This window comes from Globicephala melas, chromosome 11 (assembly GCF_963455315.2).
Source record: "Globicephala melas chromosome 11, mGloMel1.2, whole genome shotgun sequence".
NCBI lineage: Eukaryota > Metazoa > Chordata > Mammalia > Artiodactyla > Delphinidae > Globicephala > Globicephala melas.
In genome coordinates, this window is record NC_083324.2 from 82,759,013 (window position 1) to 82,776,469 (window position 17,457).

The 17,457-nt window shown below is 39.5% G+C and overlaps 1 protein-coding gene across 1 annotated transcript in view; it reads left to right on the top strand.

The window, feature by feature from the left end:
* The window catches only part of LOC115866076 (cytidine monophosphate-N-acetylneuraminic acid hydroxylase), a 265,229-nt gene that overhangs the window by 236,547 nt on the left and 11,225 nt on the right, over nt 1-17,457 (top strand). The window contains exons 10-15 of the mRNA XM_070046773.1: nt 294-375; nt 1,150-1,287; nt 3,670-3,805; nt 11,449-11,589; nt 14,999-15,173; nt 16,752-16,868. Of these exons, the coding sequence (XP_069902874.1) occupies nt 294-375; nt 1,150-1,287; nt 3,670-3,805; nt 11,449-11,589; nt 14,999-15,173; nt 16,752-16,868 (789 nt within the window). The remainder of the gene's footprint in view (nt 1-293; nt 376-1,149; nt 1,288-3,669; nt 3,806-11,448; nt 11,590-14,998; nt 15,174-16,751; nt 16,869-17,457) is intronic.

Sequence of the window (17,457 nt, forward strand, 5' to 3'; positions counted from 1 at the left end):
CGCTTTCTGGGGTAAATTTTAGACGAGGTAATCGCTTTAAACACTAAGGAAACAATGGCCTACTTTTTCTGTACATAGTACTGTGTAAATACCTAGCACTGTGTAAATCTCTGTTTGAGCTAAAATAAAAGGTGGCTTTTCTCTCCATTTATCAATGGTATGATTCTACTGGATAATAAATCCAGTTCTGAATAAAAGGGATTTCTTTCCAGAAGAGATGACAGTTTCTTCAAATATTGAATTAAAAGCCAAACTGACATAAACTGTTGTTGGTTTTATTGTTAAAATTCCAGGTAGACAGAAATCTTCGATTCATGATCTTGATGGATGGCGTTCATCCTGAGATGGACACTTGCATTATCGTGGAATACAAAGGTATTTTCTTATTCTCATTAACAGTGAAAAGTGAAAAATATTCTTGGTAAGAAGGATAATAAGAGCTATCCAAAATTTCATCCTATGTTCATCTTCTTCTTCCATCTTCATTTTCCATAGAATATAATATATTCTATCCCTGTCTTAGGAAAAGGGGCTCTCATTCAGATAATCTTACAGAGAACAAATTAGCAGTAATGTGCTCGATGTAGTGACAGGCGCAAAGATTCTTTTTCATAAGGCAACACATATTCTATATTTCACCTATAGTAACTTATTCAAAACTGCCTTTACTGAATAAGTGTTTTACTTTCATCTTGAAATACTATGATGTAACGTAATCATACACTTCTGCCTTTCATGTGAGAAGATGGCTTTACGCCAACAATCATTGAATAGAATTTCCAAGGGGTTGAGAGATTTGTGTTGATTCGGTTACTCTTTCCCCTGCATCCTTTGGGCTCAACATCTGAAGATAGCCGGCCGAGGAAAGTAGTCTATCTACGATCCGGAGTGGAATCAAGCTAACTCTCCTCACCCAGAACCCACTGATCAGACAGGATGAGTTTATTCACTTGAAAGTTCAAAATGTGCTATTGAAGAGTTTAGATGTTGAAATCTTACTCTCTCTTTTCCTTGGACATAAGCAACTCTTCTGTAATTGAATGAGTCAGATTATACAGACTTACATGGAAGAGTTTGTTGACCTGGGATTTCAAATTGTGGTTTTCAAGATTTCACCTTGAGTATTGATGCCACTTTATTTTTCCACAGGTCATAAAATACTCAATACAGTGGATTGCACCAGACCCAATGGGGGAAGGCTGCCTATGAAGGTTGATCTAATGATGAGTGATTTTGCCGGAGGGGCATCAGGCTTTCCGATGACTTTCAGTGGTGGAAAATTTACTGGTAATACTTTCTATCAAAGTGATGCCAAGGAGCATGCATGGCACTTTGCTAAATGCTGTGCGAATCAATACAAAAATTATTAAGACATGATCCTTCCCCACAAGACGCTTACAGTCTTCTTGGGAAACCAGACTTGCAAATCACAGATATACAAGCCAAAGTTTCCAGCTCAGAATATGCTGATGGAGCATGAAGGAAACACCTAGGAGATTAGGGAGCATCTCAGGAAAAGTCAAGAAAAAGAATCATTTGGATCAATTTGATTCCTGATGTAGACTGTAGAGCAGAACAGGAAGAGTCTGACATTGGTAATCCAGGCTTAAATGCTCTTGGTATGTGGTTCAGAATAGGGTGTGGGCAACCCGAGGTGGGCACATCCCCTTGGACTTGTGGAATGCCCATACAGGGGAGGAATGAGGCAAAGGAAGCTCCTCTAAAGTATGGGGTTTCTGGGGGCCGGGGAAATAGTGGTCAAAGAGTACAAACTTCTAGTTATAAGATGAGTAAGTTCTGGGGATGTAACGTACAGCATGACGACTATAGTTAACAATACCGTGCTATATACTTAAAAGTTGCTAAGGGTAGGTCTTACATGTTCTCATCACACACACAAAATGGTAATATGTGAGGTGATGGAGGTTAACCAACCTTATCGTGGTAATCATTTAGACATACATGCATGTAATGAACCCATCCTGGTGTATACCTTAAACTTATGTAATATTATATATCAGTTATATCTCAAAGCTTGAAAAAAAATGTGGGGTCCAAGGCAGAAGCTCTTCTGCTCTGGGTCTAAGGGTGGTGCTAGGGTTGGGATGGGGGAGGGCATGTAAATGGTATATTTTGTTCCTACTTTTGCTCAGTATGTAAGCATTGCTAGCATTGTAAGTTCTCAATATATGTCCACTTAATAAATTAATATTTTCTGTAAGCGATCTCTGTTTAGCAATGTGGCAGAAATGCCCTACTTGCAGTATGAGGAAAGCCTGTCCAGTTCCTTCCTTTCTTCTCTGAGTCTGTGGTCATTGCCTCCCAGAATGAGTCACCAGTGAGAGATAGAGGGGAGGTGCTATCTTTACGGGGTTAACAGTGTGACTGGGGAGGTGACATATACCTACTAAAGGGTAGCTAGCATAACTCCGTTCTTATGTGAGTGTGTGTGCGCACGCACGCACATACATTTAAAAAGGTCTAGAATATACCAAAATGTTAATAGTGGTTATGTCTACCTTATGGATAACTTATTTTTTTCTGTATCCTTGTCTGTGTTTATCAGATTTTCACAGCAGTAACAGTAAGAGCAGTTCCCTGACATGGTACCCCCCATGCTCTGGGCCCTGCCTAATTGCAACTTCCTTTACTGCCTGTATCCCCATTGCTTGACAAGTGTCAGCCCATACTGGCCCGCTTTTTGTTCCTCAGACCCAATACACCAAGTCCATCTGTGCCCTGTACCTTTGTATGTGCTGTTTCCACTGCCTGGAGTGCTATTGCTTTTGACCTCCACGTGGTCGACAACTTCTATGTCTCTGTCTGTGTTCTATGATTCCAATGTCATCTTCACTAACTGCCCTAATATGCCCCTCCACCCCACACCTCATCACCCCAGCCACTCTCCATCCCATGGCCCTGTTTTACTTTCTTCCTAGCTCATCACTCTTTGAAATGAACTTATTTCCTTATTCCTTATTTGCTTCTTTCACTAGAATGAATGCTCCTTAAGAGCAGGGACCTGCTTTATCTTGTTCACCACTGTATTGTCAGTTCCTAGAACTACGTCTGGCACATAGTAGGTGCTCAATAAATATCAATCAAATGAATGAACGAGCAAACGAACAAATGAACAACCTGTGAGGTAGGCAACATGATTCTATTTTACAGAGGAGAAAACAGACTTAAAGAGTTTAAGTGGTGGAGCTGCATTTTGATCCTAAGTCTTAACTGACTCCGACATCCACACCCTTGACCACTGTGCATCACCTGGGTGTAATGAACATGCTTTGCTTTTATAATCCATGAAGATAGCAAAGCCATTTCCATGTTAGTAGAGAGTTAAGCATTACAAGAATTACAGTGTCCTTAAAATGTGCATGCATGCAAGATACAACTACACATGCCACCCTGTTTACTCAGCTAGGGTCCAAATGAATTGCCATTAACAAGGAGAGGGTTCAGTGTCTCTGGCTGGTTTGGAAACATTTTCCTAGTAACCAACTGAAATTTGCAAAATAAAGCCACTAATGACAAGGAGCTTTGCTCTCTGTCTGCATTCGTTAGCTGTCAATTTTTATCTCCTGAAAGCCTTCTAATCTACTAGAACTCTTGTTTTTCTGTGATTTCTGAACAGAGGAAATTCTAATCCAAACCCTGTTATTCCAGAGGAATGGAAAGCCCAATTCATTAAAACAGAAAGGAAGAAACTCCTGAACTACAAGGCTCGGCTGGTGAAGGACCTACAACCCCGAATTTATTGCCCTTTTGCTGGGTACTTCGTGGAATCTCACCCATCAGACAAGTATGGCTGGATATTTTGCATAACATATTTACACACGAGTTAATGTATGCTGGGATGAATGATTTAGCTATGAATACAACATGAAATGAGAAAAAGTAATTAGTAGGAGTCTGGAGCTTATTTAACAAGCTGCCTGGGAACAGAGAGCCATGCTTGACAGCTAGAGTTAATTCAGATAGATTTTGTCCAAAAGGATCCTGGAAAGAATGAAGGCAACTGATATGTATTCAGTGTACACTAGGAATTGAACTGGGGCTTTTAATCATTGAGTCTTCCAATGACACTGTAAGGTAGGTGTTATTATACCTGTTTAAGTTAGAGAATCTGAAACTCAGAGGCTAAGGGACTTGCTTGAAGTCACCCCGCTGGAAACACTGGAGGTGAGAAATGCATCCTTGTGTGCCTGGCTCTAAAGCTATTTTCTCTATACCACGCTACCTCTCAGAATGGAGACTGTATCATCATCAAGTTATCTTCTCATTTTTGAGTATCTAAAAGGACTTCTCTTGCAGCAACATAACTTTTAGATCTTGTTTTTCAAGTGTAGTTTTGGAGGTCAATGAGTTTTCTTTGAGAATGTTTAAATGTTGAATTTTCACTTTAATGGTCAAATGAATGACAATCTTAATACTGGGTATTACACAAGATTTCATAAATGTGGATATTCACACTTATGGTTCTTTTTTGGTCACTTTGATACCAAGTCATCATTAAAGATTTAGCAGTTAACTTTTAATAATAAAATGTTTCTCAAACAGGAGAAACTTCAAATTTAAGAAACATTGTTTTTTTAGTTCAGCTTAACTACTGTTTTTAGATTGGATTGTCCTTCTTGGGACTCTGCTACTGTCAGGTGCCTGAGCTGGGGAAGTGCTTTTCCTTTTCTCTCAAAACATGGACCCTGTGATCCAAAATTTCCTATGAATTACTAAAGCCAAACTAAACATTTGCAAGATTGTTAGTGTCCTTTTGAGATTTTGAGTAGACCTGCTAGGGCCGAACAATGAGAACACTTATTATTTATATTGCAATCACGTTAACTATATAAATTAGTTTAGTATAAATAATATCATTTTGTTATTTAGTCCAAAAACAAGGCATGTCTTTTCATTTGTATAGGTTTTCTTTTGTGTCATTCAGTGGCATGTTAAAGTTTTCTTTATGTAAGACTCACACACTTCTGGTTATGTTTATTCCTAGTATTTTCACTTTTTCTTTTGGTTGCTATTGCAAATGCAGTCTTTTCTATAATTATATTTCCTAAGTAGTAGTTGTTTTAATTGTTTGGATAGTTTTCAGCTGATTCTCTTTAAATCATCTGCAAATAGTGGTAGTGATATCTCCTTTCATTACTTTATATGTCTGATTCATTGATGTTGTTTTATTGGATTATTTCAAGTAAAATATTCCTGACTTAAGAATGTTTATGCTCACTTAACTATGAAGGATGGAAGATGGAGTAGGTACAGTGAAATTAATGGAGGTAGACAGCAAATGAAGGACTTAGTGAACCAGGGAAGGGTTGTCTGTGTCAAGTGACAATGATACAGAACCAGGGGAATGAGCTACTCCAATATTACTAGAAGTTGATGGCCCTGGAAAACTTCCCTTCAATTTCCCACAAACCCTTCAGTTTTCTAGTTATCAGTGAATAGGTGTGTCTCACACTCAATCTTGATCTAGAGTGAAATGACAATCAGTTAATGCGACAAGAATAAACTTCTCAGTGCCTGCCAATGTAGACATGGCACAAAGGTTTCACTTAAATGCACTAAGATTCAGTGTAGTTAAGAACCAGTACGGCATAGACACCAAGCAATCAGAACAGATAACAGGTAGTGCTGGATCAGGTCCTGGAGGCTCTGCTCTCTCAAACTTTAATCCTTTAGTTGACTGAATTGAGAGAGAGCTAGGAGGCCCCAGGGGAGGGTCAGGTGCCTGGGAGCAAAGAGGGCACTCAGGGAAGCAGCTTTGAACCAACTGGCATAGAACTATTTCAGTATTTTAGCAACTGTTATGCCTTCTGGCTGAACATCAGTCTGTCCTTAGAGCAGTGGAAAAAGGAGCAGAGAAGAGATGCTGCTGCCATTTCCAGCTCTCACATCATACTACGTGGAAATACCCAAGAACTAAGGGATTAGACTGTGGTGGTATTTTGCATACCACACTGCTTTGGACAGTGGTGAGCATCTGTGAAAAGATATAAAGAGAAAGCATGTCTAAGATAAATCCAGGAGAGTCTGTTTGAGAAGGTGAAAACAGTGGGTTGTTCTATCACTTTCATTTTCTTAGTTATGGGCCACTCAGGTAAAAAGTACAAAATCGAGAGCAATATTTGCCACATGACACTGTGGAGAGTATTAAAGTCAGGCCGGTGAGGAAGTATTATTGAACGTGAATTTTTACAAAAACTCAGAGAATTTCCTAAATTGGCTTCATGTTAAATGTTCCACGTCAAAGCATGTAGTCTGAATGCAGATAAGTTAAGCATCCTTTGAGATGATCTTACGGTCTAAGGTTTAACTAGAGAAGAGGAACCAGGCAAGATAATGGACATTTAAAGTGACTTAATCTATTACCTAAAATGTGAGAAGGAAATAATTTTTTGCATTGGACCCACAAAGAGTTCTCTGCCTGAGAGGTTAAAAGTGGAATTGTACCCCAGACTCAGGTGTATTAGAGAGGTAGAGAGATGGTCTGTATCTGTGGAAAAACAGAAATACAAGCAGAGGAAAGAATGCATTGTACATATGGAGAAATTCAAGTATGGATTTCTAGTCATAAACCATGGAGACTAGAAGGTAGTAAGATAGTATTTTTAAATTGCTTAAAGAAAAGAACGGTCAACATAGACTCTATATCCAGTGAAAATATCCTTCAGGAACGAGGGTAAAATAAAAACATTCCTAGATGAAGGAAAACTAAGGCAATTCATTATAAGAAGACCTACTTTAAAAGAAATGCTAAAGAAAGTTATTTAGATAAAAGGGAAATGACACTAGAGGGAAACTTCTGGAGGGACCACACTACCCAATTGTAAGATTTGCTATAAAGCTCCAGTAATCAAGACAGCATGATATTGATGAAGAAATAAACACATAGATTAATGGACTAGAGTCCAAAAACAGAGCCACCCAAATATAGCCATTTGATTTTTGACAAAGGTACAAAAACAATTCAGTGGAGAAAAGACAGTCTTTTCAATAAATGTTATTGAATGTTGAGCAATTAATTGGACATTCATATGCAAAAAATGAACCTCAATATAGTAGGCCCTGCACTATATACCAAAAAATAAGTCAAAATGGGTCATAGATCGAAATGTAAATGCAAAACTATGAAATTTTTAGAGGAAAATATAGGAGAAAATCTTCATGACTTTGGGTTAAGCAAAGACTTCTTAGATAGGACACCAAAAGCACAATCCATAAGCGAAAATTTTAATAAATTGGGCTTTATCAAAATTAAAATTTTTGCTCTGTGAAAGACACTGCTAAGTGAATAAAATGATAAACTACAGACCATGAGAAAAATTCGCAAATCGTATATCTGATTAACAATTTGTATCTAGAATATATAATGAACTTTCAAAAATCAGTGTAAGGAAACAAAGAACTCAATAATAAATGGGCAAAACATTTTGAACAGATACTCCACCAAAGAAGATATATTGATGCAAATGAGCATAAGAAATGACGTGCCCATATCACTAGTCATTAGAGAATGCAGATTAAAGCCACAATGAAATAAGAATTAAAGTTAATAAAATTTTGAAAGGTTAACACTATCCAGTTATGGCAAAGATACAGAGCAATAGGACCTCTCAGACATTGCTGTTGAGAATTCGAAATGATACAGCTATCTGGAAAGCACTACGGCTGTTGCTTTAAATATACATTTATCATACGACCCAGAAATGCCATTCATGGATATTTACCCCAGAGAAACTAAACTTTTATTCACACAAAACTATACACAAATATTAATAGTAGTTCTAGTCATAATTACCAAATCAACTCAAATGTCCTTCAGCAGGTGAATGGACAAACTGTGGTATATCCACACCATGGAATACAATAGAAAATAAATAACTACTGATATACACACAACCTGGTTGAATCTCAAAGGTATCGTGCTAAGTGAAAGAAGTCGGTCTCAAAAGATTATATATTGTGATTCCACTTATATGACATTCTGAGAAAGGCAAAACTATTGGGATGGAGAAAAAGGTCAGTGGTTGCCAGAGGTTAGGCTGAAGGGAAGGGAGGGTTTGACTAAAAAGGGCCAACATGGGGGAGTTTTGAGAGAACAGAATATAGAGCAGAGAGAAGTGCTCTGTATCCTGATTTTAGTAGTAGCACAAATCTGTACATGTGTTAAAATTCATAGAGCTGTTCACCAAAAAAAATCCAAAAATTGGATCTAAGTAAATCTTAAAAACAACAACAAAAAAGCTAACAGTTATTCTTAACACCTCAGTCATGTTAATTAAAGCTACGTATTTATTTAGGTCATATTTGTGATACAACAAATATATATGCACATCTTATATAATACACAGCCTCTTGAAAAAACCAAAATATACAATTAATCCATTTGGTCGTATTTGAAGCATAGTTTTATTATTTTAAATGTTAAAGTCTTTTAGATGTTTTAATTTTGCTTTTATAAGATTCTGTCAATTGTATAGAGCATCTGTTTGATCACGAAGTGACTCAGCCCCTAACATTTATGGTGTTTTTATGAGCAAGTACCAGTACCGTCTGCTTCATTGCTGATCACTTTATGATCAGTGCCTGGAACATTTTGTGAACAAAGGTCAGGGACTGCCCACATGCAGACGGAATGCATGTGTCTTTCTACTCTGAGGGTACACTTACCTGTAAATTCGTTGGATAGTAAAGAAACTGATAGACTTATCAGTCCTTGAGATAAGTTTTTATGACAAAATCCTGTAAGTACTGGCCATAATTTCTCATCCGTTGAGGGAGCAGAGTACAGTAGGGGAAATAGTGTACATGGAATTTAGGGTCTTTCCTACTACCACTTATTAGGACCAATATTTTTGACTTCTCTGGGCTTCATGTGACTCATCATTAAAACCTGACTCTTTTCACTGTGAAGTTCTTCTCTGTCCTCTGATGACATATCTATATGTGTCTAGTCACTTAATGTGTCCTTTTGCTGATATGTTTCCTTCTTTATTACCTTCTTGTTGCTATTACTTAGCTGTCTCTCATCTTCCAAATATTTCCAGAAAGATTGGCCTAAAGTTAAAATATAATTTATTTCGATCAGTGCTGTTCATCATTCATTCATTCATTTTTTGAGCAGCATGTGCTAGGTGCTGGAGAACTAGAGATGAAATGACTGTCTTCAGCGTTGGAAGAGAAAAACAATAGTAACACAGAATGATAAATGTTATGGTACATGTATGTTCTGGAGGCAATGGGATACAGATGGGAGTCAGAAAATGACTACTGGATGAGACTATGAAGCAAAGTTTTGAAGTATGAGTAGACACCCACCAGCAAAGATGGAAAGATGCTGAGATGAGAGGTTGCAGTTCAGTGTAGGGGACTGAGGTGGGTGTATTGGGGCGGGGGGCAGTGGGAACCAGACAGTGAACACCGCTGTGTGTCACTCCACATGGCTTGGATTTTATCCTTAAGAATGAGGAACCTGGTAAAGGAGTCTAACAAGGAACAGAGACATGATCAGATGTGCACTGGAGAGGTTAGGTTGTATGTCTGCATGGTGGGAAGGGAGACAGGAATGTCGATCCTGGAGTACAGTTTGAAAATCATTACAATCATCTCAGAAGGACTGATGAATGACAGTGGGGATTGAGAATTCAGATTCTAGAAATACAAAGGAGGTTGAATTGCAAGAACTTGGAGATGAACTGGATATGATGGTTTCTTACTTAAGGACACTTGACCACTTAATGTGATGCTGCCATTTAAAGTAGTCGTAAGTCACAATTCTGTGTATTAGTAGTTGGCAGATGTTACCCTGTGTACGCACAATACCCCTCAGAGGGCAGTGTCTGGGTATTACTTTATTATTATTTTAGAGAGGCAGACAAAGAAGCATCAAGAAGTTAAGGACTTTTGTGAACGCCACGCATTATGTTTTAGGAAGAGTAATCTGATAGCATCCCGGTTCGGAGGCGGGGAGATCAGTTGGTGAACCATTTTGAGACTAGAGGTAGTAAGATGATGACACAAAGAGGTGACACTGCTTCAAATTGAGGACTGCCCCAGTGGGAGGACATTCCCATGTGTAGGAAGGGACAAGTTAGACATCTTTGGGTGGAGACATATCTTTACTCATGTCTGCAAGATCATAAATAATGTAAGTCAGTGGGGATGACAGTGGGGATTGAGAAAATACAGTGGGGATTGAGAAAATACCTTGGTGCTATAGAAATACAAATGCTTACATATGTTTTGTGTTTGTCTATCTGACTGAAAATATCTATCCAGTCTAGGTAACCCAGTTGTAGCTCAAGAAAGTAAAATTCCCTTTAACAAAAATGTCTGTCTATGTAACCCATGTCTGATGAAACACAGTGACAAATCCTGGATCTCTCTTTTTCTACTCCAGCATCACCACAATTACCTGCCCATATGACATTAAAATTGATGATTTACAGCTTTTCCAGAAAGATTGTGGCTTGGAATTAAATTTGGGAGATACCCAGCGCTGATCAATAATAGCACAATTAGAAACTAGATCTCAGGAGGGACTATGACTGAGGATGTGTGTGTTCTTTTGTAACAGGTGGATTTCAGTGGTTTTGAATGGAAAGCCTTTTTGGGGGGAGGGGGTTTATAAACAACAAATTTAGTTTTCAAACTTCTGGAGACTGGAACGTCCAAGATCAAGGCGCTGGCAGATTTGATATCTAGTGAGGGCCCACTTCCTGGTTCCTAGACACCTGTCTTTTTAAATGTAACCTCACATAATGGAAGGGGTTGGAAAGACTTATCAGACTTTAATCCCAAAGTTGGGGAGACGCTCCTCCTCGTGGTCTCCTGGGAAGGATGAGCCCTGCTTTGGCGGTGGAGAGCTGGGTGGACACTGCTGACCTGGGGCAGGTCACCTGAGCCCTCTGATCCTTAGTCTCTTTCTCTATAAAACAAGAGTAATAATGGCAGGTATCTCAGTGGGTTGTGAAGACAAAATCAATTAGTTCATGTTAAACGCTTAGTATATACCTGCCAAGTAATATTTAATCATCTATATATTTCATTAATATTAAATGTAAGGAAATGAATCACAATGCTATAAACAAACTAATAACACACTACTGTAAATAACTATACTTCAATTTTAAAAAACTGGAAAAAAATTAAATACAAGATTGTGTTATTCCTACCTCTTTATAGTAGTCTTGCTACATCTAACTTCAATTCCAATCACTATGTGATTATACTAAAAAACAAAGTATAAATAATAGCTGTTCCCTAATTAGGGACATTAGCCCAAATATAGTCTTTATTTTTCCTGGGATAACTGCAGGGGGATTAGGAAGTAGGAATGCAGAGGAAACAAACAAACAAAAATTCTGTCATTGTTCTAATCAAAATTTCATCTGAGAATAAACTTTCTTACATGGGAATTTTCTTATTTCTCAGGTATATTAAAGAAACAAACATCAAAAATGACCCAAATGAACTCAACAACCTTATCAAGAAAAATTCTGATGTGTTAACATGGACCCCACGACCTGGAGCCACTCTTGATCTGGGAAGGATGCTAAAGGATCCAACAGACAGGTTTGGCTTAAATACTTTTTTTTTTTTTTTTTGCGATACGTGGGCCTCTCATTGTTGTGGCCTCTCCTGTTCTGGAGCACAGGCTCTGGACGTGCAGGCTCAGCGGCCATGGCTCACGGGCCCAGCCGCTCCTCGGCATGTGGGATCTTCCCGGACCGGGGCACGAACCCATGTCCCCTGCATTGGCAGGCCACCAGGGAAGCCCGGCTTAAACACTTATAGAGAAAAAAATGATTCAGGGATTTTTTCAATTTTATGAGAAAATAAAGGACGTACCTGTGGTCTCTCGGTAGGTCCCTATTTGTCAGAATATTAAGTTTTTCTTGAGTAGCATCCTCAGCTTGTCATGCATTAACATCCACACATCACTTTTTAAAATGGAAGTCTTGCTGTTTAAAGAAAATAAACTATTAAATAAGTATCTTTCAAATCTAGGGGAAAAAAGGCTGAGTTTTTTCTCAGTCCTATATAATAATTTTCTCATCCTATGTAATAATTACTCAAAGGTTTTCCTCGTCTCAGAGCCTTACTTGAAAACAAAGAGTGAGGAAGTTTTTTCTATGAAGGACAATTGATGCAGCTCAAAAATAAGTTGTCTGAAGTAACAAGCAATAAGCATGAGAATTAGTTTTCATATCAGTATAAACATTACCCAGCTGCCAATTCCACAGACAGTACCTTTGAACAAGTAACAGTGCACTGGGAGTGCAATTCAGGAAAAGTTACTATTGATGTCACAGACCTATATCTTTACATATACTTGTCTTGAGCCAAATGGAACTGTTAGTTCCTCACCCTTATTTAGAAATGGACTGAACGTGCTGGAGAGCTGGGCACACAGTTGCCAACAGCACACCCCTCTCCTGGCCTCACCTCTGCAGAGTTGGTGTGAGTGGCGCAGCCAGCTGATTATGCCCTTTTGCTAACTTCCCATATCGAACTAGTTACCGAATCTGGCCAATTCTTCGTAAATCCCTCACAAATCCACCACTCGTCTCCAGCCTCTTCCGTTGTGACCTTAATTCGGCCTCTCACAATTTTTTTTCACCTAGATTCAAGCAGTGGCCCTTGACTTGGCTCTGTGCCTCCACCCTGCTCTCCTCTGATCTATCCTCCATGCCAGCCTTTTTCAGTCTGCTGGCCACAATCCACTGGTGGGTTGTAAAAATCAATGGCATTGATCATGACCAGCATTTTAAAAAATGAAATAGAATAAAATAGAATAGACCTGAGTACATTGCCCGAGTACATATAACAAGGAGTAGTATTATTTCAGGAGACTTTGTTTCACAGGTACGCTTGGTATTGGACCCCCAGGGTCCTCAAGTAAAATGTAATTCTTACTGGGATCATAAGCAAGGAGAGCCTCCGCTCTGCATTGTTGTGGAAGAAACCTTTTTTAAATGCAAAATTCTTCCTGTTCCTTTCCCTGCTTAAAATTCCTGAGGATCTCCCCAGTACCTCTAGGGTAAAAGCAGTTTGTATTCTCCAGATCAAGGGTGAGAGAAGTTTTTAATTATTTCAGGTTTTAGCAGGACATTCAAGGGTCTGGCATTCGGCACTGGCAGAATTCTCCATCATCTCTCTCCAGTTCCCCAGATGTATCCTATGGTAATAATCCTCAAACTTGAACGAACATCAGAATAACTTGAAGCACTTGGATAAATGCAGCTCCCTGGGCTCGACCCCCTGAGATTCTGATTCAGTAGATCTGAGGCAAAGCCTGGGAATCTGCATTTGTATCATTGTGTCACACCAAAGCATTCTGGGTAACAAGAGAGTCGATATTGTTGGATTCTCAGTAGTAAGACAGAGTGTAAGGACACAGGGAGGCTAAGTGCTTAACTCTGCCTTGTGAGGGGAAGAGGGGCCAGGAGAGAACAGGAAATGTGGTCAAGGAAAGCTCAGTCTGAAGTCTTAGGCGTTTGAGCTATGTCTTAGAGATCAGGAGGTAGGTTATAATTAAGAGAGACAGATGGAGATTCCGCTCAGAGGGACTGACACGTGCTGGAGAAGGGAGGTGTAAATAGTGTCGTGAGTTTGGTGAGTGCAGATACTTTAAGTGAATAGACCTATGCCATTCATTCGGAAGTGATTTATTGAGCTCCTTCTGTATACCTGGCATCATACTAGATACAAGGAAACAGCTGTGAAGAAAGAGGTCCTTCCCTCATGAATCCAACCATCCACCTGACTGTAGGGTTGGGAAGTGAAGGTGGAGGAAAAGGATGAGACGGGAATGCCCTGTCGGGCCAGGGTCGGAAAGGACTTGTGAGACAGTCCACGGAACTTGCCTATGAGTAAGGAGAGCTTGAGAAAGTTATAGAGCAAAGAAGGAACATTACTTCGTTGTGTTTTAGAAAAACTATTTTACTTTTTGGAAGACCATGTCCTGGGGAAGAGGCCACAGGGGGGGAAGGACTAGAGTCAGGGAGGCCAGCTGGAAGACTGAGGCTTTATCCAGGAAGAGATTAGTGAGGCTGTAAACTGAGATGGGAGGGAGGAGTTGGAGAAGCAGATGTGACATTCATTTAGAAGTTAGAAACTTTAGGTTTTGATAAGTAATTTATTATCGAAACCAGTGCCTCTCTAGCTTTGGGCAAATAATGGACTAAAAGTGTTGTTTTGATAAGTGGGACATAGTTACCAAATCGCTACTAGCCAGGTGCCCATTTCCCTCCTCATCTTTCCCTTATCCAGATCACATCCTATTCTATTGCCAGGATTCAATATTCCATGTTCCATGCAATGATCCATCTTCACACTGGATGGACAGCTCTAGGAATGTCAGAGAACTCTCTCGTCCATATTGCTGACTGGGCTTACATACAGAACTGCCCATGTGTCTGAGAGCTGTGGTTTGATTAGTATAGTGAGAGGACCATATATTAGAGACACAGAATTCTACGTATATCTCAAAGATAGGCTAAAGTCATTCCTATGTTCAACAAATATTTATGGGGCCCCTTCTGTGTGCCACTCATGGTTGCTACTCTCACCAAACTTATATTCTAGTGGAGGTGAGGGGCAGGGCAGGAGTGAGCAGACTTCCACAAAATCAATACGGCCACTTATATTCAACATTTCCATAATTTAGTTATTTGAGCCAAAAGGGTCTGCATCAGTGGTTTTCCAATTTTTGTTTCCCCGACATGGACGTTTATCTTTAAATGTATTTTGACTTGGAGAGTGATCACACTAAACAATTAACAGGAGCTGTTCTGGTTTAGGCTGGGGTGGGGCCCTACCCTTCAGTGTTCCCCGAGGCACTTCTGTGAGACGCCTTGGTATCATCTGAACAGTCTGAAAGCTCCTTGTCTGGTTGACTGTTGAAATTGAAGTGCTAATTTCTGCCTTCCTTATTTGTTGCTTTCTTCTTTCCTTGTTCTCTCACGTTTGTGTCTTTAAGGAAAGGCATCATAGAGCCTCCAGAGGGGACTAAAATTTACAAGGATTCCTGGGACTTTGGACCATATTTGAGAATCTTGAATGCTGCTGTAGGAGATGAAATATTTCGTCACTCATGCTGGATAAAAGAATACTTCACTTGGGCTGGATTTAAGGATTATAACCTGGTGGTCAGGGTATGCTATGAAGTATTATTTGTCTTTGCTGTCTTGTATTATGAAGTATTCCAGTTTGTTTCTCAAAAAACATTTATTAAGCCCTACCATCTGCTTCACAGAAAATAGATCGGACAATGTGCTAAAACAATCCCTTGTTGAAAATGTAGGGAACGTTCTGAGGTCCAGCTCAGTTTCTCTCTCGGAGCACTTTTTCCTCCCATCACCATGTGTTAGTTTTTGTTTTGTGGGTGTTTTGTTGTGTTGTGTTTGTAGCAGAAACAGGTACTTAAACTGTGGAACAGGCAAGTGGGCTCCACTGGAGAGGTGGTGTCGTGTAGCAGCAGAGAAGCAGGTAATTCTTATCTGCAGCTGTGGTAAGGAATGAATTGCACAAACCATGAGGTCAGCTTAGAACTTAAATTAGCCCCAACATGTACGCACAGAGCTCACAAGCCCAAGTGGTTCACGTTATAAGCTGGTCTCCGAAACTGAGAGGTATCCAAAAACAAAATAAGTACCAACAGGCAGGGGGTGAAAGAGAAAGAGGAGGCCTGAAATGGGCTGGAAATCCCTGCAATACTTATATGTATATTTTATCCCTCTTACATATAGTGCCTGAATTTGTGCATGGGGAGCAAAGTTTAAGGAAAGCATCAGGAAATGGACAGCATTCATACCCTTAGAAACAAAAGACTGGTTACCCTCGGGGTGAGGGCTGTTCTCAAGTTTACCTTTCAACCCCAGAACATTAATACCGGGTACCAGGCAACACTTAGCATTCTCAAAATCAGTGAGTCCTAAAAACCTACCTGGGGGTCAGAGCCAGTCTATGACAAAGTTTTTGATGGTCAGTAATGAAACAAGTATGAGTATGCATGTGAGTGTGGTTGCAAGGATGTCAACTCTCTTTTCTTGGGATGAATTGTCATTATTCCAAGATTAGGTCCTTTCTATTTTTGAGGCATGAAAGTAGTCTTCCTTTAATGAAATAAAAGGATAGTAGATGTAAGAATTTTTTTTAAGTCCTCACTTAGCAAAATGAAATGTTGATGCCTACATTAGCTACCAAATATTTTTTAGAAAATTATCTTTGAAACCCAAAGACCTGGGAAACATTGGTCTACATTATATCTTCAGTTGAGCAATGAGTATGAAAAAGAGAAAACATTTGGAATTTTCAATGACACTCTTTATGTTTAGCTGCTATGTGATGGTGAGAAAAATTCCACATTTTATTTATTTTTTAGCCTGCAAACATACAGTGGTATTTGATATCTCATTACTAATAGTGCTTAAGATAATGATATCCTTCTCTGTAAATTTGATTGAAGCTAGTGATGTGAAGCAGTTTTGCTAGTGTAGAAGAGTAGGATTAGAATTCAGTTCAGGAAAGAAGAGAGAGGGAGAGAGGGATTGAAGGGGGGGTAGAGGAGGGGGGAATAGAAGAGAGCAGAGAGCAGAGATTCTTTTTATATTAACTCCATTTCATTGCTATCATTTAAGAGCATTTGGGTCTTGTACGTTCCAAAATTTTTTAAGGACCTTGACCACCAGATTGATATGCTTCTTCCCTTTACCATGTTGTCATTTGCACAGATGATTGAGACAGATGAGGACTTCAGCCCTTTTCCTGGAGGATATGACTATTTGGTTGACTTTCTAGATTTATCCTTTCCAAAAGAAAGACCAAGCCGGGAACATCCGTATGAGGAAGTAAGCAGGAACACCAGTGGAAGTGCTCCTTCCTTCCTTCCTTCCATCTTTCCTTCCTTCCTAAATAACCTTTTTAGTTTGGAATAACCCTTAGATTTACAGAAAAGTTGCAAGGATAGTACAGAGAGTATTGTTAACATCTTACTTTACTGTGCTACATTTGTCACAACTAACACGTGGATACTGAAACATTATTATTAACTAAACTCCATACTTGTTTCTTTTTGAGTTATTTGCAAAGATTGGCTTTTCTACCTGCTTCCTTCCAAACAGCTGACCCGCCTGCACTGTTACCAGACCTGCAAGCACTGATCTCTGCCTTCCTTGCCTTCTCTCCAGTGGTGTCTCCTTCCCCAGACAAACCCAATGGGTGGCTCTCTAAAGAAAGTGAAGTCAGCATAAACCTACACATATTTTGTTGAGCTCCAATTTTTAACAGATCCCTAACCCACGGCAGGCATGGTGTTAAGAGCCGGGGCTTTGGACACAACGTCAGGACTGGGATGGGTACCCCATCCCTGCCGATGAGGACTATTGATTATGAGGCTTTGAGTCCCCGTCCGAGCCTTGGTGGTTTGTTTTTTTTTCC